The sequence below is a fragment of the Leucoraja erinacea genome, chromosome 2 (genome assembly GCF_028641065.1).
Source record: "Leucoraja erinacea ecotype New England chromosome 2, Leri_hhj_1, whole genome shotgun sequence".
NCBI lineage: Eukaryota > Metazoa > Chordata > Chondrichthyes > Rajiformes > Rajidae > Leucoraja > Leucoraja erinaceus.
In genome coordinates, this window is record NC_073378.1 from 4,708,123 (window position 1) to 4,733,836 (window position 25,714).

At 40.3% G+C, this 25,714-nt stretch overlaps 2 protein-coding genes across 3 annotated transcripts in view; both read right to left on the reverse strand.

Annotated features, from left to right (window-relative positions):
- LOC129716301 (uncharacterized) overlaps positions 1 to 8,609 on the reverse strand; it is a 59,105-nt gene extending 50,496 nt beyond the window's left edge. Inside the window, exons 1-3 of the mRNA XM_055666169.1 lie at positions 8,599 to 8,609; positions 7,637 to 7,690; positions 6,753 to 6,815 (exon numbers count right to left, since the gene is read on the reverse strand). Of these exons, the coding sequence (XP_055522144.1) occupies positions 6,753 to 6,815; positions 7,637 to 7,690; positions 8,599 to 8,609 (128 nt within the window). The remainder of the gene's footprint in view (positions 1 to 6,752; positions 6,816 to 7,636; positions 7,691 to 8,598) is intronic.
- Positions 1 to 25,714, reverse strand: part of LOC129706630 (collagen alpha-6(VI) chain-like) — a 46,476-nt gene that overhangs the window by 13,297 nt on the left and 7,465 nt on the right. Inside the window, exons 3-11 of one of the 2 annotated variants that reach the window (XR_008725083.1) lie at positions 25,367 to 25,683; positions 18,474 to 18,552; positions 17,688 to 17,830; positions 16,948 to 17,040; positions 14,457 to 14,510; positions 8,876 to 8,947; positions 8,599 to 8,795; positions 7,637 to 7,690; positions 6,753 to 6,815 (exon numbers count right to left, since the gene is read on the reverse strand). Coding sequence is in view for 1 of the 2 variants with exons in the window: in XM_055651002.1 (XP_055506977.1) it covers positions 8,658 to 8,795; positions 8,876 to 8,947; positions 14,457 to 14,510; positions 16,948 to 17,040; positions 17,688 to 17,830; positions 18,474 to 18,552; positions 25,367 to 25,683 (896 nt within the window). In the remaining variant the exon portion in view is untranslated. Of the gene's footprint in view, positions 1 to 6,752; positions 6,816 to 7,636; positions 7,691 to 8,075; positions 8,796 to 8,875; positions 8,948 to 14,456; positions 14,511 to 16,947; positions 17,041 to 17,687; positions 17,831 to 18,473; positions 18,553 to 25,366; positions 25,684 to 25,714 lie in introns of those variants that run through there. The other variant, XM_055651002.1, reaches the window with a different exon arrangement.

The window sequence follows — 25,714 nt, forward strand, 5'->3', positions numbered from 1 at the left end:
AATACAATACAATACTTAAGTCAGCAGAACAGGCAGTATTAAATCACCACTGTTTAACACTAAACTTGGAAACAGGCAGTTTGATTGATAGTTTCAATGGTGCATGATCAGAAATAGCAATTGCATCACACTCACACGCATAGACCGATCAAACTAGCCGAGAATCTATTATAAAGTAGTTAATCCTAGAGTAACTATGATATACATGAGAGAAAAAAGAAAATTATTTGTCATTTGGGTGCAGGAATCTCCAGACTTCTAACATTCCAGAGTCAAGTAAAAAATAATTGATAAAGAGAGCGGATTTATTTGGAAGCGCATGATCAGATGCAGATCTGTCCATCGAGGGGTTTAAACAACAGTTAAAATCTCCACCCATTATCAAAAGATGTTCATTTAAATTAGGAAAGGATGTGATTAAGTGTTTAAAAAACTCAGGGTGATCAATATTAGGTGCATAAACATTCTCCATAACAACTTTGTGGTTATGAAGAACACCAGTGATCATCAAAAATCTACCATATGGATCAGAAAATGTTTCATAATGAACAAACGAGATTGAGGGGCCAATAAAAATAGAGACTCCTTTCACTTTCGCCTGTGAATTTGAATGAACCTGCTGTCCTCTCCAAAACTTAAATAATCAATGATTGTCATCTTTCCTTACGTGAGTTTCCTGAACAAAGATAATCTGAGCATTTAGTCTACGAAGAACTTTAAAAAAAAAAATTTCAGACCATTAACATTCCATGAGATGTAGTTAATAACTTTATCCACATTGTTTGTACAAATCATGTGGAATGTAAAGGGTTAATTTCGTAGACCATAGCATTTCATGATACTGGAAGGAGAAAAATCTAAGGCGGAGCCGGAAATTAGGACATTTCAGACATTTTTGTAGTTCAAATTTTGCCCAGATAGAAAAAACTAAACTAAAATCAATAGTCCCCCCTCCCCACCCATGCAAAGCCCGAAACTGACCAGTAGGCAGTCAGTCCGCTACCTAACCCCTTCCCTACCCCCGTCTCTTCTAATGACAGCACCAAACGTTAAAAAAAGGGATATTTACCATTCAATAGCCAAAACAAATTAATATTATATTTAAAAAGTGCAAACTGTGGCAAAACAAGAACTGTTTCACATTGTTTGTCTAAAAACAAGGAAAAATCCTTCGGAGGACATTTTAAAAGTGGAAGAGCTAAAAAAGATCTTAAAAGTTAATGTATTAACGTTTACCATTTAATACCATTACATTAAATTAACAGTATCTTAGAGAACTTAAAAGTTATGGTTTGATACCATCATACTAAAATTCTAAAAAGTAATTAGAAAATAACTCATCTGATTAGATTCTTAATCATTTGCAGAGCATTATATTGTCAAAATAGGAACAATAAATCTCTGATTTAAACTCAGTCGGTTATCAGTAACTCCCCGTAGCGGCTAAAGTATCCACCCCGATAACCCTCCAGAAAGCTGGAAGCGGGTTGTTAAAAAATCGGCTGTTACCATTACGGAGTTGTATACACAGTCTAGCTGGGTAGAGCAAGGCAGGGCGTAAATGTTTCTTAAACAAATCAGACATTACATTATGGAAAGGCATCTCAGTCCCATAAGCTTACGGCTGTAATCAGGAACAAACCAAAACTTGCATCCTTCAAATTCAGCCATGCCCAACTGTTTTGCTGCTTGGAGGATATACTCCTTCATCTGCAAACGGCTTCTGTTTTCCAGATCAATGTTTTTAGTGTTGTATTGCCCGAGTGCCTGAGTATTTTCGGTTATTTTCCGTTCCAGTGTTTCAATCTGCAAATCTCTTTATGACCCAAGATTCGCAAGTTATCAACTTGTTCCTTCTGTTCACAAGATTCACTTTGTAACATAATCAGCTTGACTTGAACTTCCTTCAATTTGCTCGAAATTCCTTTCATAATTTCTTCCAAACCACAGAACCTTGTGTTCATTTCTACGTTCATTTTCGATATTGCTTCTCAGGTACCGGAGTCAGAAGCCACGCCTTCACCACGCTCCTTACTTAGAGAAGCTTGATTTGCTTTTGTCTCCATCCTTTACATGGTTGAAACGTATAAAAAATCTATTGAAGGCATGTCCAGTTAAGAGAAAGTCTTCAACCTAATTTTTTTCTCTTTTCACAGATGCTGTGTGGTCTGCTGACTGCTTCCATTATTTTCTGTTTTATTCTTCAGTTATCATAATCATATTTTATTAGCCAAGTATGTTTTGTAACATAAAAGGAATTTCATTTGCCATACAGTCATACCAATAAAAAGCAACCAATGACTCGTACAAACATTCTGCAGATGCACCATGTGGACAGGTCACATCTTGGATTGGGAACAGCTCTGCCAAAGACCACAAGAAATTTGAGAGAGTTGTGGATGTAGCCCAGTCCTTCACAGAGACTAGACTCTCTACCTTTGACTCCATCTATAATTTGTGCTGCCTCGGAAAGACAGCCAACATAAAGAAATACAAGACCCACCCAGTCATTCCTTCTTTAACCTGTTTCTAACCTGCAGAAGATACAGAAGGTTGAAAACACACACAACCCGACTCAGGAATAGTTTCATCCTCTCTGGTTTCAGGCTTCATAGGATGGGATACTATCCAATTCACCTTGACCTCATTGCAGACATTGGTCTTTGTCTATGGAACTGATGTGGAACAATGCTGAGAACTATATTCTGTACTTTATGTCTTGATCTTTCTTCTGTCTGTGGTATCTATTGTCACCTTGGTACACGTGACAGAATAAACTTAAACCTGAACTCCCCATCCATTCTGTTGCCCATTCAACAGACTCATATTTAAGAAGATAAGTATCTGCTTCACACCTTTCCCTTTATGGATCTTACATTGCGCATCCTAGTAGTGCCTTGGACTTGAGCTGAAACTTGTTAATTCAATGTCTGGCAATAGCCCTTGGCTCTGGGACGATGCTCAGGTTTTTTTACAGTTGATTTGCCCACCAACATCCTCATCGTTCATTGCTCTCCTCTTCCAATGGAAAGTTAAAGTATAATTGAGTGTAGACACAAAATGCTGGAGTAACTCAGCGGGACTGGCAGCATCTCTGGAGAGAAGCAATGGGTGACGCTTTGGCTCGAGAACCTCCCAAATTGTCACCCATTCCCTCTCTCCAGAGATGCTGCCTGTCCCGCAGGGTTACTCCAGCATTTTGTATCTACCTTCGATTTAAACCAGCATCTGCAGTTCTTTCTTTCACAAGTGTAATTGAGTTTTGTTTTCTGGACACAACCAGAATTGTGCCCTTTATCATGACATCAGTTTACATACAGGTGTCCTCCCAGAGTGATTGGAAGCTTCAAGTGTCAATGAAAGTGTGAAAACTGGACTGAAGGAAATATTGACCCCTAACCAGGATACCTTTTCACATGTATTTTAACATATCTGGATCCATGTATACTTGAGTATATCAGAACACAGCATCTATTGTCTGGGAAACTTTTTGATTATTTTTAGCTAATATCACAAAAATAAATTAAAAGATTCAGGAAGAACATAAAACAGTGAAGGTCCGTGCTTTCTATAATTAAATCAATAGAAAACTTAATCAACCAGTGCAAAACAGATAGAGTTATCCAATTTCTCTTGTTCTAGCCATAGCTGTGTTGAACCCAAGCAATTCCCTCATATAATGCCCCCACCTCAAGTTTGATAGCACAGCCATTTTTAAAGTGTTTAATTAAAACTGTAATGTATGATTTACCATATTTGGTTTTGCTCATGTTTAAGTTATTTCATGTTTTAAAGAATCCACAATGTTTCACCAGCAGGTTTAATGTGTGGCTGCACCAGCTGGCCCTTTGTGTGATTTGTGAGGCATGATATTTCACATACAAAACCATGCTGACTATCCCTAATCAGCCCATCTAAATCCATGTATTATCCCTCAGAATACTCTTTAGTATTCCTACCACAGATATTAACCTCATTAGCCTGTAGTTCTCTGCATTTTCCCTACAACCTTTCTTGAATAGGGAAACAACATTTGTCACCCTCCAGTCTTATGCCACCTCACCCGTGTTTAATGATGATTCATAAATCACAGCCATGGCACCTGCAATATCTTCTCGTGCTTCCCACTGTGTCCTCGGATATATCTGACCAGGCTCGGGAGATATATCTACCTTCATATGCGTCAGGAACTTCAGCGCCACCTCGACCATAATACTGACTACCCTCAAGACACTTCCATTGCCTGCCCCACGTTCCCCATCCACATGTATTTCTCCATGGTAAAAACAGAGAAGAAATACTCATTAAGGATCTTGCTCATTGCCTGTGACTCCACAGAGTTGACCTCTTTGATTCCTGAGGGGTCTCGTTCTCTCTCTGGTTGCCCTTTTTTCCTTTAATGTATTTATAAAATCTCTTAGGATTATCCGTAATATTATTTGCCAGAGCTGTCTCCTGTCCCCTTTTTTGTCCTCCTGATTTCCTTTATCAGTTTGAATGTCCGTTACTGAAACTGCTCCAGAGATACGCTTGATCCCAGCTGCCTATGCCTGCCCTATGCCTTCTTCTTATTCTTGATCAGGGCCTCAATTTCACTCGTCTTTCAAGCTTCATCACTCCCATCTGCTTTGCCCTTCACTCTATCAGGAATATGCAGGCCCTGGGCTCTTGTCAGCTGTACACACAGGGAAAAGCCTTGCACTGCACAAAGAATGTGCAAAATCCCTAAAGTTAGTATTCAAGCTCAGGATTGCACTGGTTACTCGAGTTATAACACTTAGTTACTTTGATTTAGTTTCCTTTTGTCAGGCTGGGAAGAAAGAGCTTATGGTCGCAGTGTATCTCACTGTTGATCAGGCAACAGTGAGATACTTATGGAATAAGACATCACATAGGGAATGTGCATTTCTGCTTGCAATTAAAACAATTATTAAGAGAAAGATCAAATTAATCCATCACAGAAACACATTTAAGTGGGCCATGGGAAATAGCAACTAAATGTGACCATGATGCTTGGGTCATCATCTGATGTGAAGAAGCAGTCATTGGGCAAGTCAAACTGAATATTCAATTTGCACCTCAATAGAAAATTCACTAGTTATACCAAGTCCTGATTAAAATAGGGATCCAAAATGATTTTTTGATATGATCATCTATATTACTGAAAGTCTGATCTTGACCGTTTTTGACTCGCTGTGGTGTGATTTCCGAGAAAACGCCGCCACCTATGGCCATCATTTTTGGCCACATCACTCAGAGCCCCCCTCCGCCTTCCAGGATTGGAGGACTTTTCCCATCAATTAAAAATCTGAGATAAATTAATGTTTTTTTTGAAAATTGCCATTCTCTCTGCTGGTGGGAGGGGGAGGGACTATAAAACCTGGAAGTGGTGAGCCTCACTCAGTCTCTGCAAGATGGAGGAAGCCAGAGGGTCACGTCTATCTGAGCTCCGAATAACATTGAACACATGTCTACTCGCCTGTGAGCACCCTTCATGTGGTCTGAAAATGAAAATATGGTTGGTTTGAAGTAAAAAATGCCCTGCAAATGGTTGTTTGGGTTGAAGTAAAAATGCACTGCTAATGAAGTGCTAACTGCTAATTAATTAAAAATGCACTGCTAATGAAGTAAAATGCTCTGCTAATGAAGTAAAAATGCACTGCTAATGAAGTAAAAATGCACTGCTAATGAAGTAAAAATGCACTGCTAATGATTGTTTGGGTTGAAGAAAAAATGCACTGCTAATGGGTGTTAGTGTTTACATAAGGTTGAGAATCTCTCATATGTCAATCACACCATGAAGGCCACACCTTTCCTAGTGGAAGGGGGAGGGATTGTAAAACCCGGAAGTGTGGGTGTGACTCAGTCTCTGTATGATGGGGGAGGGAGAGTTCACAACTCTGTCTGAGCTGTGAATCAACTGAATACACTGAATGTCTACTGAACTGTTTGTGCTTTTATGGTGGTTTTTATGGTGGTTTCACCTTGCTTGAAATGGTATGAAACTACATTTGAATATGGTGGCCTTGCACCCTCCTTGAATGGTATGAAACTGCATTTGAAACTGGCTGCCTTGCACACTCCTTGAATGGTATGAAACTGCACTTGAATCTGGCTGCCTTGCAGTGCTTGAAGTGGTTGGAAACTGCACTTGAATTCGGTGGAAACTGCACTTGAATTCGGTGGAAACTGCACTTGAATTCAGTGGCCTTGCACTCTGCTTGAAGTGGTAGGAAACTAAACCTGAATTTGGTGGCCTTGCACCCTGCTTGAAGAGGTAAGAAACTGCACTTGAATTTGGTGGCCTTGCATGCTGCTTGAAATGGTAGGAAAATGGATTTGAATTTAGTGGCCTTGCACTCTGCTTGAAATGGAATAGCCGTGAGTCAACTGCCAGCCCACCAGCCGTGAGTGAGCTGCCAGCACATCAGGCTTGAGTGACTGAGCTGCCACCCCAAGAATCCATTTGGCCCACAATGTCCATACTAGCCCTGTGGAGACTAGTAGTCATTGCAGCCAACAACACCCATACCAGCTCTCCAGAAAGCCCCCCCCCCCCCCCCCCCCCCCCCCACTGTCCACCAATATTGGAATTGGTGAAGAGGTGGAATATTGCGACGGGGGACCAGCCCTCCCGTGTGAACATGGGACCCAACGGGTCCCACTTAGTCTAGTATATATATATAAAACTATAGCAATATCAGTTTAAAATCATGTTCAGTGTAATGTAACATATTGCTTTGTCTACTTACAGTGTCCCCTGGTAGACCAGGATCTCCTCGTTCCCCCTTGAATCCTTGAACACCTTTACTTCCCTGAAAAGTTAATGTGACAGGTAAATTGCCAAATATCAGATGATATTTTCTGAAAGTTACTGGCAGCAGATCTTTCCATGGGTTTCTGAATGTACTGTTAATATTATTTTTAATTATTGAACAGAAATATATAACTTGACTGATCAATACAGCAGAGACAGAGATTAGAATGTTGCAAATACATTTGTAGGGTACAGAACAGCAGATAAGGTTGTTATAAACAGGGGAATCATCAGCTTTTTAAATGCACTCAAGGGGGCATGGTCGAAAGAACACAGATTTTTAGATCAGTGAAGAGACAAATAAAAGAGGGTCAGGGTGAAAGTATGCTTTATGCCTCGAGCTGTTATGATTTGGAATGCACTGCCTGGAAGGAATAAGGAAACAGATCCAAGATGGATTTTCATAAAGAAACTGGATATTTAAAAAAAAAAAACAGACTACGCTGAGCATGCAGAGAAACACTAAGTAGTTCTCCCAAAGATTCACCACAGACATAATGAACAGCAGATCCCTATTCCCAGCTGTTTGATACTATGATTCATGAAGGGATCATTCATCTTATTATTCTGCACTGTTATCATCATCTCAACCGCAAGAAATAGGAATGATAATTCCAAAATAGGCATAACTTTGAATTAGGAATAATAGAATAGAAAACTGAAAATCAAAGGGATTTTGTTTGCTTTATATGTTTATAATGATAGAGGATAAAATAATAAATAAATTATTTACTTTAAATTGTTTCATTATGGACTGTCTTTTTTTTTGTTTATATATTGTAAATTCAATAAATATGAGATAAAAAAAAAAGATTTTACAGTGTTTCCATCAGCCCCTTTTTCTCCACCGAGTCCAGGAGTTCCAGGATCTCCCTGCAATATAATATTTATGATTCAGTCATCGAATACATTTAATACATAAGAAGAGGTCAAAAAGAACCAGCAATTGAAGTAAGTGTGCGTGCGCGTGTGCGCGTGTGTGTGTCTCTGTATTAAGAAAACATTGAGGTAACTTCTAAAGTCCCTCTGCAGGAGCATCACATTCCATCATCACCCGACGCCGATGATCCAGCTTCGCGGCAGAGGGCCTGAGAACATCGAGTTGGCTGAGGAGGCCACATATAGACCCTGACCTCGGGTGGACTATGAGGGGGGAGAACTGGATATTTTTAGTGCCTTCCCTCACAGTGAATTCTGCTGTGGGGGGACGTTTCATGTTGATTTCTATAGTGTACTGTTCTGGGTCTTTTTTTCTTTTTTCTCTTTTTTGTTTTGTATGGATATATTGACATTTGGTCTGTTCTATTAATTTAATCAAACTCTGTAAAGCACTTTGGTTCAAATACTGGTTTTGTTGAAAAGTGCTATATAAATAAAGATTATTATTATTATTATTATTATTACTTAAGTTTAGTCTTGGGACGCTCATTTGAAGTAAGAGCCCAGAGGATAATTGAAATCATGTTTTTTGCCTAGACCCCTTCAGTGTGGGACAAGCAGAAAAATTGCCCAAAATGGTCTTTGCACCGAGTCAAATTAAAATAATAAATCACATACGTGAAGCCTAAAATGCAAAATGTGCTATTTGATATCATTATGTTAAAATGTTCCGATATCTGCAAGGTCTAAAAATATGTAGACAGGATAGGCAGTCCCGTTTCAATTTAGTCTTTATATTCTCAGGGAAACACCAACTCTACAAGCACATGTGATGCATCTAACTCAGCAGTGAAGAGATGTTGGGAGCACAAGTTACAAACTGAGCAGGACTCCTGACTTACCTCTTCTCCATTTATTCCATCCACACCATTGAGGCCACTGTCACCCTGTCAAAAGAACATTAGACCACTGGTGAACGGTTGACCAAATGATCAGCAGTTACAAGGCATTCTCCATAGTAAAAGCAAAAAACATTTGATGGAGAATTAGTTAAGCTTGAAAATATATTCACCTTCGCTCCTCGATACCCTCTTGATCCCTGAAAAACAATGGTTATTGAGTTAATACTGGAAATTTAAACTGAGCTGGAATGTAAGTTCACAAAGTTGAAACACAGACCTTGAAGCCTCTGGGACCTTGGCATCCATCTGCTCCTTGTGCTCCAGTAACACCTACAGGTCCCCTGCTGCCCTAAGATTGACAGAACACGATTTCTTGGTGACAGCGAAATACATAATTGTGTGACATAGACATCATAGTTCTCCCTGACACATTCAGTTTTCAAACCTTGACGTTTCTTTCTTGTATTTTAACTCAACCATTTACATTTGCCGCTCCTGCGTGAAAACACAAGGAAAATTTGGGGATTAACAGTCCATTCGCTCGTTGTCAGACGACGTATAACTCGCTGTTTGCTTCCGTCGTCGTCCAACATGTTGACGGAATTGGTCGCCCGACACATCACAGAGTGCATCGTGTTGTCGTTTCCATGGAGAGGCTTCTGTCATGATCCCCGGATTAACAGTGATTTGGTTGTATGGATTCAGAACTGGCTTTACTTTTAGATGACAGAGAGTTATGGTAGAAGGACAATAGTTAGCTGGAGGTCTGTGACCAGTTATGCAGAAATCTGTGCTGGGACAAATAGATGACTTAGATGTAAATGTAGACGGGGTGGTTAGTAAATTTGCAGATGACACCAAGATTGCTGGGGACAGGGACTGTGAGAAAAGGTCTCAAAGTGTTAATCCTGTCTAAATTGGACCAGTCAGGACTTCTAAAATGGGGCTAAATTACAGGGCTTGTTAGGAGATTTGGTCAGATTGGGAATGATCTCTGCAGAGCTGGGACCAGGTGCGAGAGGTGTCAGATAGTCTGGAGCTTAGATACAATTCATATGCAAAAGTGTTGAGAACCTGCAAGCCTTGTCAATCTGATACCAAATGCATAGGATGGATTGTGTGATTGCAAACTCGATATACATTTGTAAATAAATTGTATATAATATTGCAGAATCTAACTCTGCTGGATGTATATTGGATGAAGTGTTAAGCCCCTGTCCTATGATGAGAGTTCACACAAGAGCTCTCCCGAGTTTTAAAAAATCAAACTCGTGGTACTTCATCACGAGTATTTTTATACGCTTGGAAATTATTCACACTGTGGAAAAACTTCACGAGTTTTCGCGCTTCCTGAGTAGCTGCCGATAGCATTACGAGCCGCTACGAGACATCCACGAGCTCCGACGTACCCGCTACGTACATTCTACGTACTTACCACCAGTTAGATTTTATTTTAAATGCAGGAGAGCTCTTGGGTAAACTCGCATCGTGGGACAGGGCCTTAAAGCCTTGTCTGGAAACTCTGTAAATCAGGGTACATGTATCAATAGTTGACTTCACCCTGGAGTTGGTTGGAAATACAATGTATTGAGCTGATGTATTATTGGGTTATGGAAATGTCTGTTATGTATGGGGTTAATCGATATCTGTTATTGAGTAATTGTAAGACAACCCCCTGTGTGGTTCGGCCCTCGTGATTGCGGGGCATATAAAAGACGGTGATCACGAGGTTCGTGATCGATCCTCAGGAGAACTTCTGGAATGTCTCTGCCTACGCGAGGTCTAGAGGGCTTGACTAGACAGAAGCAGGGATCGAACCCGTGGTGGGGATAGTAGGTACAGTGTATGATCTGTGACGCGCTTATAATATTGGTAGAATAAACTTTAATCTTTGAAAGTGCTTGATTCATTGTTTTTACTGAAACTACTAGACTGGTCGGCATCATATTCGGCTGGCCTTTTCAAATCTATCTAATGTACTGGGGGGAAGCTCGGAAACGAGCAATTATCAAAACTATACATTGCGATATAGATCAGCTATTGAAATGGGCAAAGAAATGGCAGATGAAGTTTGATCCGAGTAAGTTAGAGGTGTTCCACTTTGAAAGGACGAATGTAAAGGGGAAATATATATATATAATTAGTTGCATGATCCTTAACAGCATTGATGTTGAGAGGAATCTTGGAGACCAAGTCCATAACTCCCTGAAAGAGGCAGCAGGTGGATAAAATGGTAAAGAAAATAGATGTTATACTTACCTTCATAGATCATGGCATTGAGGATAAGAGACTGGAAGTCATGATGCTGCTTTATAGGACTTTGGCTACACTACATTTGGAGTATTGTGTACAGATCTGGTCACCCCAGTACAGGGAGGATGTGGAGGCTTTGGAAAGGTTGCAGAGGTGGTGTACCAGAATGATGCCTGGATCAGGGGTATTAGCTACATAGAGAGGTTGGATAGACCCGGATTGTTTTCTCCGGGATGCTGGAGGTTGCCTGGTGATCTGATAGATGTATATAAAATGATGAGAGGCATAGATAAAATAGATTGTCAGAACCTTTTTCTCAGGATGGATAATTTATATACTAAACTGCATAGGTTTATGATGAGAGGGGCAAAGATTAAAGGAAATGTTCACCCCCTGACCAGTAATATGGCCTCTCTCTTGTTGCTCTACACTTGATGTTCATCCCATAATAGATAAAGAGAAAATGGTCTCAAAAGTGTCATAACTCCTGGAGATAAAGTAACGCAAGGCATTTATTCAGCCTCTTGAGCCTGTCCCCCCCTCTTGCTGAGATTGGGCCATTCTGTCTCCACATTGATTTCTCAACCCTTGCCACCCTTGCCAAAAAAAAATCTTTAATTTCAATGTTGGATTAACCACAGCATCAAGCTTCAGGTCTGTATTGTTGGATGTAGTTTCTGATTCAAATGTTCATCAGTTATAGGAGCAGAATTAGGCCATTCGTCCTATCAAGTGTACTGTGCCATTCAATCATGGCTGATCTATATTTCCCTCTCAACCCTATTCTCCTGCCTTCTCCCTATAACCCCTGACACCATTATTAATGAATAATCCGTCAATTGCCACCCTAAAAGCATCCATTGACTTAGCCTCCACAGCCGCCTGTGGCAATAATTTCCACATATTCACCACCTGCTGACTGAAAAAATTCCTCCTCATCTCCTTTCATAAGGTATGCCTTTTATTCTGAGGCTATGGCCTCTGGTCCTAGACTCCAACTAGTGCAAACATCCTCTCCACATTCACTCTATCCTGGCCTTTCACTATTCTGTACGTGTCAATGAGGTCTCCCCCTCATCCTTCTAAACTCCAGTGAGTACAGGCCCAGTGCCTTTCAATGGGCATCATATGTAAACCTAATCATTCACATGGACCCTCTCCAAAGCCAACACAACATTCCTCGGATATGGGGTCTAAAACTGCTCAAAATCTTCCAAATGCAGTCAGCCCACTGCCTTATAAAGCCACAGCCTTACATCCCTGTTTACTTGTGTTCCAGCCCTTGCTAGCATTGCATTTGCCCTCCTTACTACCGATTCAACTTGTAAATGGACTTTTTGGGAATCCTGCACCAGCACTCCCAAGTCCCTTTGCATCTCCAATTTCTGAATTCTCTCCTCATTTAAAAAATAGTCCACACCTTTCTACTTTCTACTTCCCTTTGCCTCACAAATGATTCCTCGCATCATCTGCAACAGCTCTGTGATTCCATGATCAGTGCTGAACAACCTACCATGCATTTTATGCATCTTTCACCCCTAAAGCAGAGATTATCTCCCACTGTTCTTTTGTTTGCAAGATGGCACCCAACCAATTTGTGACCATTTGCATGCTAGCCACAGAAGCAGATCCACAAACACATATTACAATCGCGCCATACTCTTAAATCTCTATTCCTACAGGAACATTTCGTCACTAAACGTTATTCCCTTGTACTTTAAATGTATTGTAATACATTGTGAATACACTGTGAATACACTGTATGGCTCGATAGTAATCAGGTATTGTCTTTCTGCTGACTGGATAGCACACAACAAAAGCTTTTCACTGGACCTCAACACATGTGACAATAAACTAAACTGAACTTAATCACCCTAAACACCTCAACTTGATTGCCACTTAAAATACTGTTCGCCCCTTTCTGAAACCTCCCTTATATTTCAGATTCTCTCTTCACTTTCCACACTCCTTTCCAACATACAACATATAACATAGACCTGTTAGTTTGACTTCAGTGGTGGGCAAATTAATGGAAAAGATACTTAGAGATAATATATATAAGCATCTAGATAAACAGGGTCTGATTAGGAACAGTCAACATGGATTTGTGCCTAGAAGGTCATGTTTGACTAATCTTCTTGAATTTTTTGAAGAGGTTACTAGGGAAATTGACGAGGGTAAAGCAGTGGATGTTGTCTATATGGACTTTAATAAGGCCTTTGACAAGGTTCCTCATGGAAGGTTGCTTAAGAAGGTTCAACTGTTGGGTATAAATGCAGGAATAGCAAGATGGATTCAACAGTGGCTGAATGGGAGAAGCCAGAGGGTAATGGTGGATGGCTGTTTATCGGGTTGGAGGCAGGTGACTAGTGGGGTGCCTCAGGGATCTGTGTTGGGTCCTTTGTTGTTTGTCATGTACATCAATGATCTGGATGAAGGTGTGGTAAATTGGATTAGTAAGTATGCAGATGATACCAAGATAGGGGGTGTTGTGGATAATGAAGAGGATTTCCAAAGTCTACAGAGTGATTTAGGCCATTTGGAAAAATGGGCTGAAAGATGGCAGATGGAGTTTAATGCTGATGAAATGTGAGGTGCTACACCTTGGCAGGACAAATCAAAATAGGACGTACATGGTAAATGGTAGGGAATTGAAGAATACAGTTGAACAGAGGGATCTGGGTATAACCGTGCATAGTTCCTTGATGGTGGAATCTCATATAGATAGGGTGGTAAAGAAAGCTTTTGGTATGCTAGCCTTTATAAATCAGAGCATTGAGTATAGAAGCTGGGATGTAATGTTAAAATTGTACAAGGCATTGGTGAGACCAAATCTGGAGTATGGTGTACAATTTTGGTCGCCCAATTATAGGAAGGATGTCAACAAAATAGAGAGAGTACAGAGGAGATTTACTAGAATGTTGCCTGGGTTTCAACAACTAAGTTACAGAGATAGGTTGAATAAGTTAGGTCTTTATTCTCTGGAGCGCAGAAGGTTAAGGGGGGACTTGATAGAGGTCTTTAAAATGATGAGAGGGATAGACAGAGTTGATGTTGACAAGCTTTTCCCTTTGAGAATAGCGAAGATTCAAACAACAGGACATGACTTCAGAATTAAGGGACAGAAGTTTAGGGGTAACATGAGGGGGAACTTCTTTACTCAGAGAGTGGTAGCGGTGTGGAATGAGCTTCATTAGAAGTGGTGGAGGCAGGTTCATTGGTATCATTTAAAAATAAATTGGATAGGCATATGGAAGAGAAGGGAATGGAGGGTTATGGTATGAGTGCAGGCAGGTGGGACTAAGGGGGAAAAAAAGTTGTTCGGCACGGACTTGTAGGGCCGAGATGGCCTGTTTCCGTGCTGTAATTGCTATATGGTTATAACAATTAACAATAACAATTACAGCACGGAAACAGGCCATCTCGGCCCTACAAGACCATGCCGAATTTACAAGAGGGTCCCTTGGCAGTGCAGGACCTGCCTACCTGCCTGTTTCTATACATTTTACAATATCTCAATAGTTTTGCAATCAATAATATTTCCATCTTACCTTAAACATTTAAAATTTGTTTTGAAAAAAAATGTTTCACCGTAACAAACTTACCATAGTTCCGTCTTCTCCTGCATATCCTCTACTTCCCTTCTGACCTGCGTTCCCCTGAAATAATATAGTCGCATACACAGTTATCAAACATGTTCAATTCGGACATTGGACGTTTCCGCATTAGCTAATATAATATTTCAATAATTATGTGAATTAGCTGGCATGGTTCTGAGCCCAAAGATCAGGAAAATCCCCAGTTCAAATCCTGATCTGACCCACCTTTTCCTAGCATGTTAACGATGGAACCTTCACAATTGCTCACAGACTTCTACATTGTCAAATTAAAGATAAGAAGCATTATCTTTCACAGTAGAATTGTTACTGAGACATGCGACCTGCATTTCGTCTCTCTTAGTGATATACCACTGGTTTGGTTGTCCCAGAATGCGGCTCAAAATTCTGACATGAATACTCATTGGTAAGAGTCTCTAGATTGTCACGGAAAGATTTCCAAATTATTTTGGAAATAATAAATTGAGGTCCCGTCCAGACTTAGCACCCGAAGATGCTTCTGGTGTTGACTCTAATCAAGTTATTTTGATCAGAGAGGAGGATCCTTCATTTAGATGGAAAATGGAACATACTATTAAATGAGATTTTGGACTTTGACATAGATGGAATTCTATGGCCATTCCCCAATTACAATTTCCATTGTGCAAAGGATCTGATATTGTTTTAGATTCAGATAGTCATGCCATGATATTAGGTGAAACTTCAGATCTTCGCCCAACAATCATCCATACATTTTAGTCCAAAAGCAAAGGAAGACCCAAGCTGAGACCATGATCATTGCTGAAGGTTCTTAGTTGTGAGGCTGTACTTACTATAAAATCCACAGCAAAATCATCGTAAGCTCAGACCTGGAATCTTTGGAACTGGGCTTATTGTTAGGTTGAATAACTACAATAGATGAATCCTAGCATAGCAGATCAGAACATTCTCACATGGAGACGTGAGGAATTGGAGATGCTGGCACCCTGGAGACACGAGGAACTGCAGATACTGGTTTACTAAAAACCCACAAAAAAAGTGCTGGAATAACTCAGCTGGTCAGGCAACATATCTGGAGAACATGGATAGACAATGTTCTGGGTCGGGTCCTTTCTTCAGACTAATTGTAGTTGGTGGGATGGATGTGAAGAGGGGGGAAGAATGCAGGAAAAGAGGTGGGGTAGGACAAAGCTTGGCAAATGATAGATGGATAATAGGCGAGGGAGGTTGATTGGCAGATGGGTGGACAAAGGCTAATCCATGTTGTATCTTTCATTCAATCCTTCAATGGCATCGATCCATGTTTTCCAGAGATGCTACCTGACCCGCTGAGTTATCCAGAAGATTTGTCTTTTTACAATGTGTCTATTGTCATTTTATCAGCAGAACTATGGTAAGTGTAAATTCCCAGCAGACCCAAAGAGAAAGCTCAGATTTTCACAAAAGGCAACAAAAGGTAACAGCTGAAAATTCTTCCCACTTCCCACTCTGGCAGAGAGTTCCAGAGATTCAGTACAGTCTTCAAGTATTCATCAAAACATTCCTGCCAGATGTATAATTGAAAGTTAATTTAAATTATCTGATTCTGATGGGTTACAGCAGAAAAATAACGGACATTACTGCTCAACTTGTTTTAATACATAACTTATACAAATTCACAAAACATACAACTGCAGAAATTCACTGCAAATATTTATTTCCCTAATTTGTGCTCCAAATATTGGAACATAAAAGTGTAAACCATGCCTTTTAATGAAGGTATATCTCTTCGTGCCATTTGCTTTGAACCTAATTGACTAACAGCATTTATTTTTTACCCATTGTCAACAAAAAATTACATTGTATGGGTCTGAAACATTCTTAAGCTGCCACTTTCCCTTCTTTCAAGTATTCAAGACTTGGCAAGTACAGTCTTCAAGTTATTCATTGTATTAACATTCCTGCCAGATGTATATTGAAACTTTCAAATAAATTATTTCTGATTCTGAATGGGGTACAGCAGAAAAAATAACGGACATTACTGCTCAACTTGTTTTAATACATAACTTATACAAATTCACAAAACATACAACTGCAGAAATTCACTGCAAATATTTATTTCCCTAATTTGTGCTCCAAATATTGGAACATAAAAGTGTAAACCATGCCTTTTAATGAAGGTATCTCTTCGTGCCATTTGCTTTGAACATCTATTCATTGACTATGACAGCATTTATTGTTTATTCCCATTGTCATTGAACAATTACATTGTTATGGGTCTGGAGTCACATATAGACCTAAGCTGCCACCAAGTTCCCTTCTTACAAACGTATTAAAGAAATGGCAAAACTTTGAACAGTCATGGTTATTTTGTATTAATATTTATGTACTTCTCCATAAAACCTACTTTCAAATAATGAGATTTCAGCTCCAGAATTCTGGTCCAACAACATAATCATCGGGCAACAAAGCCAATTTAGAAATCATGTGTCATTCAGTGAAAATCTAAAATTTGTCTTACATAAGGTCCTCTTTCTCCTTGAAGTCCTCTTGCTCCAAGCTGCCCTGGGCACATGCAACACACTTGACAGCATTGTCTTTCTGCAACTGTTTCCTGAAACATAATAAAATGTTAAGAAAGATTAACATTTGTGTTAAGTTCATTTTTTTTTCTATTTTGCTTTAAATAGTATCAGGCGAGGAACAATTAAACTCCATAAGTATTGCAGTGAAGAGGTTGTAGTCAAATTGCAGTTGTTTTTCTTTAGATGGGAGCCAACTGAACAAAATAAATGACCAAGCATAATTATCTCTCTTAATGCATCGATAAATGATTGATTAAAGGTGGATGATGAGGTAAGAAGTGTAAAGTGGTAATTCAGGACAACTGTTAGCAAATTAGTGAGTGATGGTAAAGAGTCAAGACTTAAATGAGTGCAGAGTACTCAAGAGTACAACTAAACATTGATGCTGGGAGGCTCACCACCATACAGAATGTTCTTGAACAAATCCAAAGCTGCTTTCAGTTCTTCTTTGGTACAAGTGTCCCATGACATTTGCAAATTTCAGATGCAAAACTGAATTAGGCTTGTGGTGTCAAAACATGCATGGCATGTACTTTACAGAACATCACTACACATCTTTGTCTGCGGATGCATGTCATATACATAATGGACCCAGAGTAAGTTTTGTCAAAATACAAATTATTTAGTACAGCTAATTTCCAATACTTCTGCTAACCTATCTTACAAAATAACTTACAATTTCTGACATCAAAGCATTTCCAATATCGGGCATATCGATCCTCAGTTTGTTTCTGTAACCAAACCCTCGTCCAAACTCTAGTTCAGAAAAGTTGTCAGTACTTTTTGTTTCCAGGGGAACCACAATCAATGCATTCACACCTGTTTCGAAAATAAAACGATTGTCCACTATTATATATATTTTTTAACTTTCATGATTTCTGTCATTTATCGGAGTGTTTCTCTGCAACATTTACACCTTACTGCATTGCATATTGCTCACAGGTTATCCTTTTTCATTTTGGTAATTTACAGAAATTACATGGGTAATACTTTCCATTGTTTCAGCTAATTGCACTGATGCAACCCCCCTCTCTCTCTTTCGTTTTCCTTCACTTCATGTACTTATCCCCTGCAGTCTGACACATCATTACATGCACTAAGGGGCACATTTACTGTTTGTTTTGCAAATCACATGCAGATGCAGAAATGCAGATGATTGGGATATAGATGAAAGGGATGTAGTCTATCCAGAAAAAGTACTATCATAGACTCAAGACTCAAGCAGAAATGCAGATGGTTTATATTTTCTTCAGTTTCTATTTCTGCAGTGGAATCCCCTTCTTCCTAATGTCTGAAAATATTCTAATGATTAAGAACAGATTAGATCTCCATATGTAAAATAAACAGAACAATCAAAATCAGACAAAATAATTGGGAAATGTCTGAATGTTTCGTTAAATACCACCACTCTTTGCCCACATTTAGTGCTCATATTTTCAAAACTGCATTGTTCGTAAGTTACCATCATGTCGGAGTGTATGTGATGCTTCCTTTAGGCTTTCCATATGGTCATCTATTCCATCTGTAAATATTACTATTATCTGTGAAGAGAGAGTTTAAAAAGTATAATCAGAATATGCAGCTCAACTCAAGGTAATAATTGTAATAGGTGCTCCAACCATTCACCTCATTTAAGAGCAAATTCTATCCTCTGCAATTCCCCTTACACGTATTTTAGACCAAAGGTCCTAATGCATATGAAGGTAGACAGTTTTTTCGGGCCTGATCAGACATATCTAAGGACACTGTGAGAAGCAGAAACTGCAGGTGCACTGGCTGAGATTTATGAGTCATCATTAAATAAGGGTGAAGTGCCGGAAGACTGAAGGGTGACAAATGTTTTAGTTTTAGTTTAGAGATACAATGCAGAAACAGGCCATTCGACCCACCGAGTCCGCACCGACCAAGAATTCCACTTCTTGACATCTGAGCAAAGTGCAAGTGCACAGTGACACACCAACCAATTCGCAATGCTCAGAGATATTCAAGTTGCTCTGTTAGTTGACATCAGTGAATTTCAATTAAAACCATTTATCGTCAATACAGTACACCAAAGTTTAACAGAGCTATCCTTCAAGTCAGGAAGTGAAGCCACCATCAGTTTCTCATGCAAATTACCTCCTAACTTGTAATCATGGCCGGCCAAGAATTTATGTTTTCTAAACATTTGTCCAAATGATGGGAATTCCCTCGACAAATGTTGTGCCTCGATTTAAGAAGGGCTGAAGGGAAACGCCTGGGAACTACAGGCCAATGAGTCCAACATCTGTGTTTGGAAAATTACTAGAGAGTACTCTGAGGAATAAGATATGCAGTACATATATTTAACCACACAGGAACTGAATAGAGATAGTCAGCATGGACTCATAGAACATAGAAAAATAGGTGCAGGAGTAGGCCATTTGGCCCTTTGAGCCAGCACTGCCATTCCCAGCTGATCACCCCATCCCTGCTTTTTCCCCATATCCCTTGATTCATTTATCCCCAAGAACTAAATCTAACTCTCTCTTGAAAACATCCAGTGAATTGGTCTCCACTGCCTTCTGTGGCAGGGAATTCCACAGAATCACAACTCTGGGTGATTTTATTTTTCTTCATCTCAGTCCTAAATGGCCTACCCCTCCTATATATCGGCGAGACCAAACACAGACTCTGCGATTGGTTCGTGGAACACCTACGTACAGTCCACCTTGCCTATACCATCACCAAGTTACCAAACAATTCAACTCCTCTTCCCATTCCTATACTGACCGTCTGTCCTGGGCTTCCTCCACTGTCAGAGTGAGTCACACGCAGATTGGAGGAACAGCACCTCGTATTTCGCTTGGGTAGCTTGTAACCCAGTGGTATGAATATTGATTTCTCTAATTTCAAGTGACCTTTGCATTCACTCTCTCTCCATCCCTCTCCCACCCTAGTCTTGCTAATTTCCCTGTTTGTATCCCTTAATTATCACCTCTTCCATAGGCAACATTGGACCATTGTGCCTTGAAACATCTCCTATTCTTTTTCTTCAATGATGATCCACTGAGTTACTCCAGCATTTTGTATCTATCTACGGTTTTGTACATAAGAGATCATGTCTCACAAAATTGATTATGTTTATTGAGGATGTGACCAAAAAGGTTGATGAGGGCAGAGCTGAAGACATTGTATACATGGATTTCAGCAAAGCAATTGATAAGGTTCAGCATGGTAGACTGCTATGGAAGGTTAGATTGCATGGGATCCAAGGCTGGCTGAATGAATAGAAAATTGATTTCATGGACGGAATCAGCGGGTGATGGTGGAAGGATGTTTTTTTGGACTGGAGGCCTGCGACTAGTGGTGTGCCTCAGGATTCGGTGCTGGGCCCATTGCCGTTTTTCATTTATTTCAATTAATAAATTTTGCAGGTGACACTAAATATTATAGATAGAGAAGATGGCGGTACAAAATTGCAGCAGGATCTTGATCTGTTGGGCACATATGCTCAGGAATTGTTGATGGAGTTTAATATGGAGAAGGGTGAGGTGTTGCATTTTGAGAAGTCTAACCAGGGCAGGACCAACACAGTGAATGACAGAGCTCTGGGGAGTGGCATAAAGCAGAAGTATTTAGGAGTGCATGTACATACTGTAGTTCCTTGAAAGTTACGGGACGGGCAGATAGGGTGGTCAAGAAGGCTTTCGGCACATTGGCCTTCATCAGTCAGAACATTGAGTATAGAAGTTGTAAGGTCATGTTATAGAAGACATTGATGAGGCCACATTTAGATTATTTTGTTCAGTTTTGGTCACCCAGTTGCAGGAAAGATGTTGTTAAGCTGGAAAGGATAACAAAGAGGATTTATGAGTCTGTTGCCAGGACTTGAGAGCCTGAGCTATGGAGAGATTGAGCAGTCTATGACTTTAATCCGTGGAGCGCAGGTAGATGAGAGGTGATCATCATGAGTCAAGGGAGATAAGAGTCAAGAGTGTGCTATTGTCTTTTATCCTGAATAGGATATAAAATAAATAAAGACAAAAACAATGCTCCTAAATCTTAGTTGGGCGTTTATTTGGAGGTTGGAGCATTTAGTAGCCTGATGGCTACAGGGAAGAAGCTGTTCCTGAGCTTGAACATCATAGTTTTCAGGCTCCTGTACCTTCTTGGGTCTGGCAGGAGTCAAATATGTAGGTATAAATATTTCGAGATGTACAGTATAAGATCATGAGAGGAATGGATGGGGTAAATGCACTATTTTACAGAAATTACCAGATAGATAATGAATGTATTATTTTGAGCCAAAACTGCCCAATTACAATATCTTTTACCTAGAGTAGGGGGATATACTTACTATAGGTAAAGGGGGGGGGGGAGAGAAAAAGAGGCACAGATAAAGGAAATCACAGATAAGAAAGATCATATACAAATGCATCCATGTGTATCATTGGGACACAATGGATTGCAGATTATATTGTGGAGATTTCAGATGGTAGAGATCAAAATGATGTGTAGATAGGGAGAGTTGCTGAGACATATAGATAGAAGAGATTCCAGCTATATTTGAATAAAGCAAATTTTACCAATATAGCAGTTTTTGAAACAATATTGAGGAATTCGAGTTAACTGTCTGGGCAGTAACTAGTGTTGTGAAGTACTGGACTGGTTTTATATCGAATTAGCAATGAGCAGATAGACAATTAATTTATTCTTTGGGGCCTACACTGCCCAATTCCAATATTTTTTTTACCCACACCAAAATATATGAAGTGAATTAACATATAACAATTACAGCATGGAAACAGGCCATCTCGTGACTAAAAACGCCTTCAACATCATGGGTCGCAATAACAGGAAAAAACAAAAGGTATGTCGTTTATTTAACGTATTATTTTGCTTTATGGTGTGCCTTTAGTTTAATTTTATGATGCGAAAAATGTTATTTCAGCCCACATACCAATCGGCCATGTCTTGCCTACAGATATGGACTTGAATTTACGGCAACGGCAACATTCCAATTGATCACATTCCAGAAACACCCACTCTCAAGATAATTCAATTCATTTTTTTTTTTGGACAGTCATGTCAAAAGAGCATCAAAATCATCTATATTTTGTGTTATCCATGATCAATATTTTCACACTAAATATACAGAGTACAGTTTTAGTCAGATGTATTGTGCAAAAAATAATGATTTTGATCAAAGATTGATTGTCTTTCACAAGGTGCAGGATCATTTCATTCCAGAGAGGAAGATTCCAGGGGGGGGGGGGGGGGGGGGGGGGGGGGGGGGGGGGGGGGGGGGGGGGGGGGAGATGACTATGGCAGTCAAGGACAACATAAATTCAAAAGAGAGGGCATATAACATTGCAAAGATTAGTGGGAAGTCAGAGGACTTGGAAGTTTTTAAAGATCAACAAAAGGTAACTCAAAGGACAATGCGGAGAGAAAAGATGAAGTACGAATGTAAGCTTGGCAATAATATAAAGGAAGATAGCAATATTCTACAGATATATAAAGAGTGTAAAAGAGGCAAGTGGACCTTGGGCCACTGGAGAATGTTGCAGGAGACGTGATAGTGGGAAATCAAGAAATGGCAGAGGAATTGAATAACTTTTTTGCATCAGCCTTCACAGTGGAAGACACCAGCAGAGTCAGGGGGTGGAAGTGGGTGGAATGGTGATTATTAATAGACAATAGACAATAGATGCAGGAGTAGGACTTTCAGCTTTTTTTAAGAGCCCTATCTAGCTCTCTCTTGAAAGTATCCAGAGAACCTGCCTCCACCGCCCTCTGAGGCCGGGAATTCCGCAGACTCGCCACTCTCTGTGAGAAAAAGTGTTTCCTGGTCTCCGTTCTAAATGGCTTACCCCTTATTCTAAAACTGTGGCCCCTAGCCATTAAGGAGAAGATGCTAGGAAGACTGAAAGGTCTGATGGTGGATAAATCACCTGGATCGGATGGACTGCAACCCTGGGTGAAGGAGGTGGCCTCAGAGATTGTGGAGGTATTAGTTGTGATATTTCAAGAATCACTAGAGTTAGGAGTGGTTTCCTAAAGATTGGAAAAATGCAAATATCACCATGCTGTACAAGAAGGGACCAAAGCAGAAGAGTGTAAACTATAGGCTGGTTAGCCTGACTTTGGTGGTTGGTAAGATAATTATGGATAAGGACAGAGCAGGCCCACGAGATAAAATGCTAAATTGGGGCAGGGCCAATTTTGATGGTATGAAACAGGAAAACACTAAAGTAGATTGGAGTAGGTATTTTGATGGAAAAGGATCAACAAGAAAGTGGGATGTTTTCAAATGTGTGCTGACAAGCGATAAGGACAAGCACATTCCTATTAGAGTGAAGGGCAAAGCAGGCCAGTGTAAGGAAGCCTGGATGAGGAGGGACATTGAGGCTTTGATCAAGAGTAAGAAGGAGAATGGGACGGCTATACGCAACTAAGGAGTAAGCTAAAAAAGGAATTCTGAATGGTAAAAAGGGGACAGGAGACAGCTCTGGCAGATAGCATTAAGGGTAATCCCAAGCAATTCTATAAACACTTAAATGAAAAAAAGGAGTGGGACCCCTCAGGAATCAAAGCAGTCAACTCTGTGTGGAGCCACATGAAATGGGCAAGGTCCTCAATGAATATTTCTCCCCTGTTTTTACCATGGAGAAAGACTAGAGGATGGGGGATCTAGGGGTAGTCACTGGAAGTGTCCTGAGAGCAATCAGTATTACATTCACGGAAATGCTGAAGGTCCTGATGTGTATGAAGATAGGTAAATCACCCGGGCTTGATCAGATATATCCGAGGACACTATGGGAAGCTCTTCTGAGATTTATGGGTCATCATTAAATACAGGCAAGGTGCCAGAAGACTGGGGGGAGGCAAGTATTGTGCCTCTATTCAAGAAGGCCTATTGGGGAAAGGCTGGGAACTATAGGCCAATGAGCTTAACATCTGTGATCGGAAAGTTACTGGAGAGTATTCTGAGGGATGGAATATCCGTGCACTTAGATGGACAAGGGTTGATTAGGGATAGTCAACAAGGTTTTGTACATGGGAGGCCATGTCTCACAAACCTGATTGAGTTTTTGTTGATGTGACCAAAAAGATCGACGAAGCCAGAGCTGTTGACGTTGTATATATGGATTTTAGTTTGACGAGGCATTAGACAAGGTTCTGCATGGTAGGCTGCTCTGGAAGGTTAGATCCCATGGGATTCAAAAAACAATAGCTGAATGGATAGGAAATTGGTTTCATCGAAGGAAGCAGGAGGTGAAGGTGGACGGCTGCTTTTTGGACTGAGGCCTTTGACTAGATCTGTGCCTCAGGGTTTGGCGCCAGGCCCATTGCTGTTTGTCATCAATGTAAATGATTTGGATAAGACCGTGCATGGCATGGTTAGCAAGATTGCAGATGACACTAAAGTGGGTGGTATTGTAGATAGTGAAGATGTTTGTCAAAAATTGCAGCGGGATCTTGATCGGTTAGGCAGGTGGGCTGAGGAATGGTTGATGGAATTTAATGCAGAGAAATGTGAGATGTTGCATTTTGGGAGCATTAAATGGGCAGAACCCACACAGTGAATGGTAGGCCTCTGAGAGTGTTGTAGAGCAGAGGCATCTCGGAGTACAGGAGCATAGTTCATTGAAGGTGGCATCACAGGTAGATAGGGTGGTCAAAAAGGCTTTTGGCACATTGACATTCATCAGTCTGAGCAGTATCGAAGTTGGGAGGTCATGTTCCAGTTTATAAGGCATTGGTGAGACAACATTGAGAGGATTGGGTTCAGTTGTGGGCACCATGTTAGAAGAAAGATGTTGTCATGCTGGAAAGATTGCCGAGAAGATTTATGAGGATCTTGCCAGGACTTGAGGGACTGAGCTACAGGGGGAGGTTGAGGAGGCTGGGACTCTATTCCTTGCTGCACAAGAGGATGAGGGGTGATCTTATAGAGGTGTATTAAATCATGAGAGGAATAGATCAGGTAGACACACAGAATCTCTTGCCCAGTGTAGGGGAATCAAGAACCAGAGGACATAGGTTTAAAGTGAGGGGAGAAAGATTTAATAAGAATTTGGGGGGCAATTTTTTCAGGTAAAGGTTGGTAGGTGTATGGTGCAAGATGCCAGAGGAAGTAGTTGAGGCAGGTACTCTTCGCAACGTTTAAGAAACGTTTAGACAGGTATATCGATAGGACAGGTTTAGAGAGATATGGGCCAAACGCAGGTAGACGGGACTAGTATAGACGGGACATGTTGGCTGGTGTGGGCAAGTTGGGCTGAAGGGTTTGTTTCCACGCTGTAAGACTATGGATTCTGAACAACTTTTTTTAAAAGAGTAATCCTCATAAATGATGGCACATATATCTCCAGACTTAACAAATGTTACCTTCCAATGCTTTTTCGAGTAAGTCTTAAATTTGTTTAAAAATGACAGCAGATAATCAGCATTCAAATGAGCTCCCTGCAATGATAATTCTCTTCTGGAATCAATGCTTGTAAAGTCGGTTATTTCCATGTTGGACTTGTGAAAGTCAACCCTCATGTTGAGACTGTGACCTCCCTTGCAGCTGATGTTGTGAAGATCCAACATTCTGTCAATGATGCTATTCAGATGCATCTGCATTTTCAGCTGACTGCTAGGTGTCGTCTGCAGTTGTTTCAGACTACTGACATCTATTCCAATGGCAATATCAATGATGCAATCTGGAAGAAAGAAGAAGCTGCTCACACACAT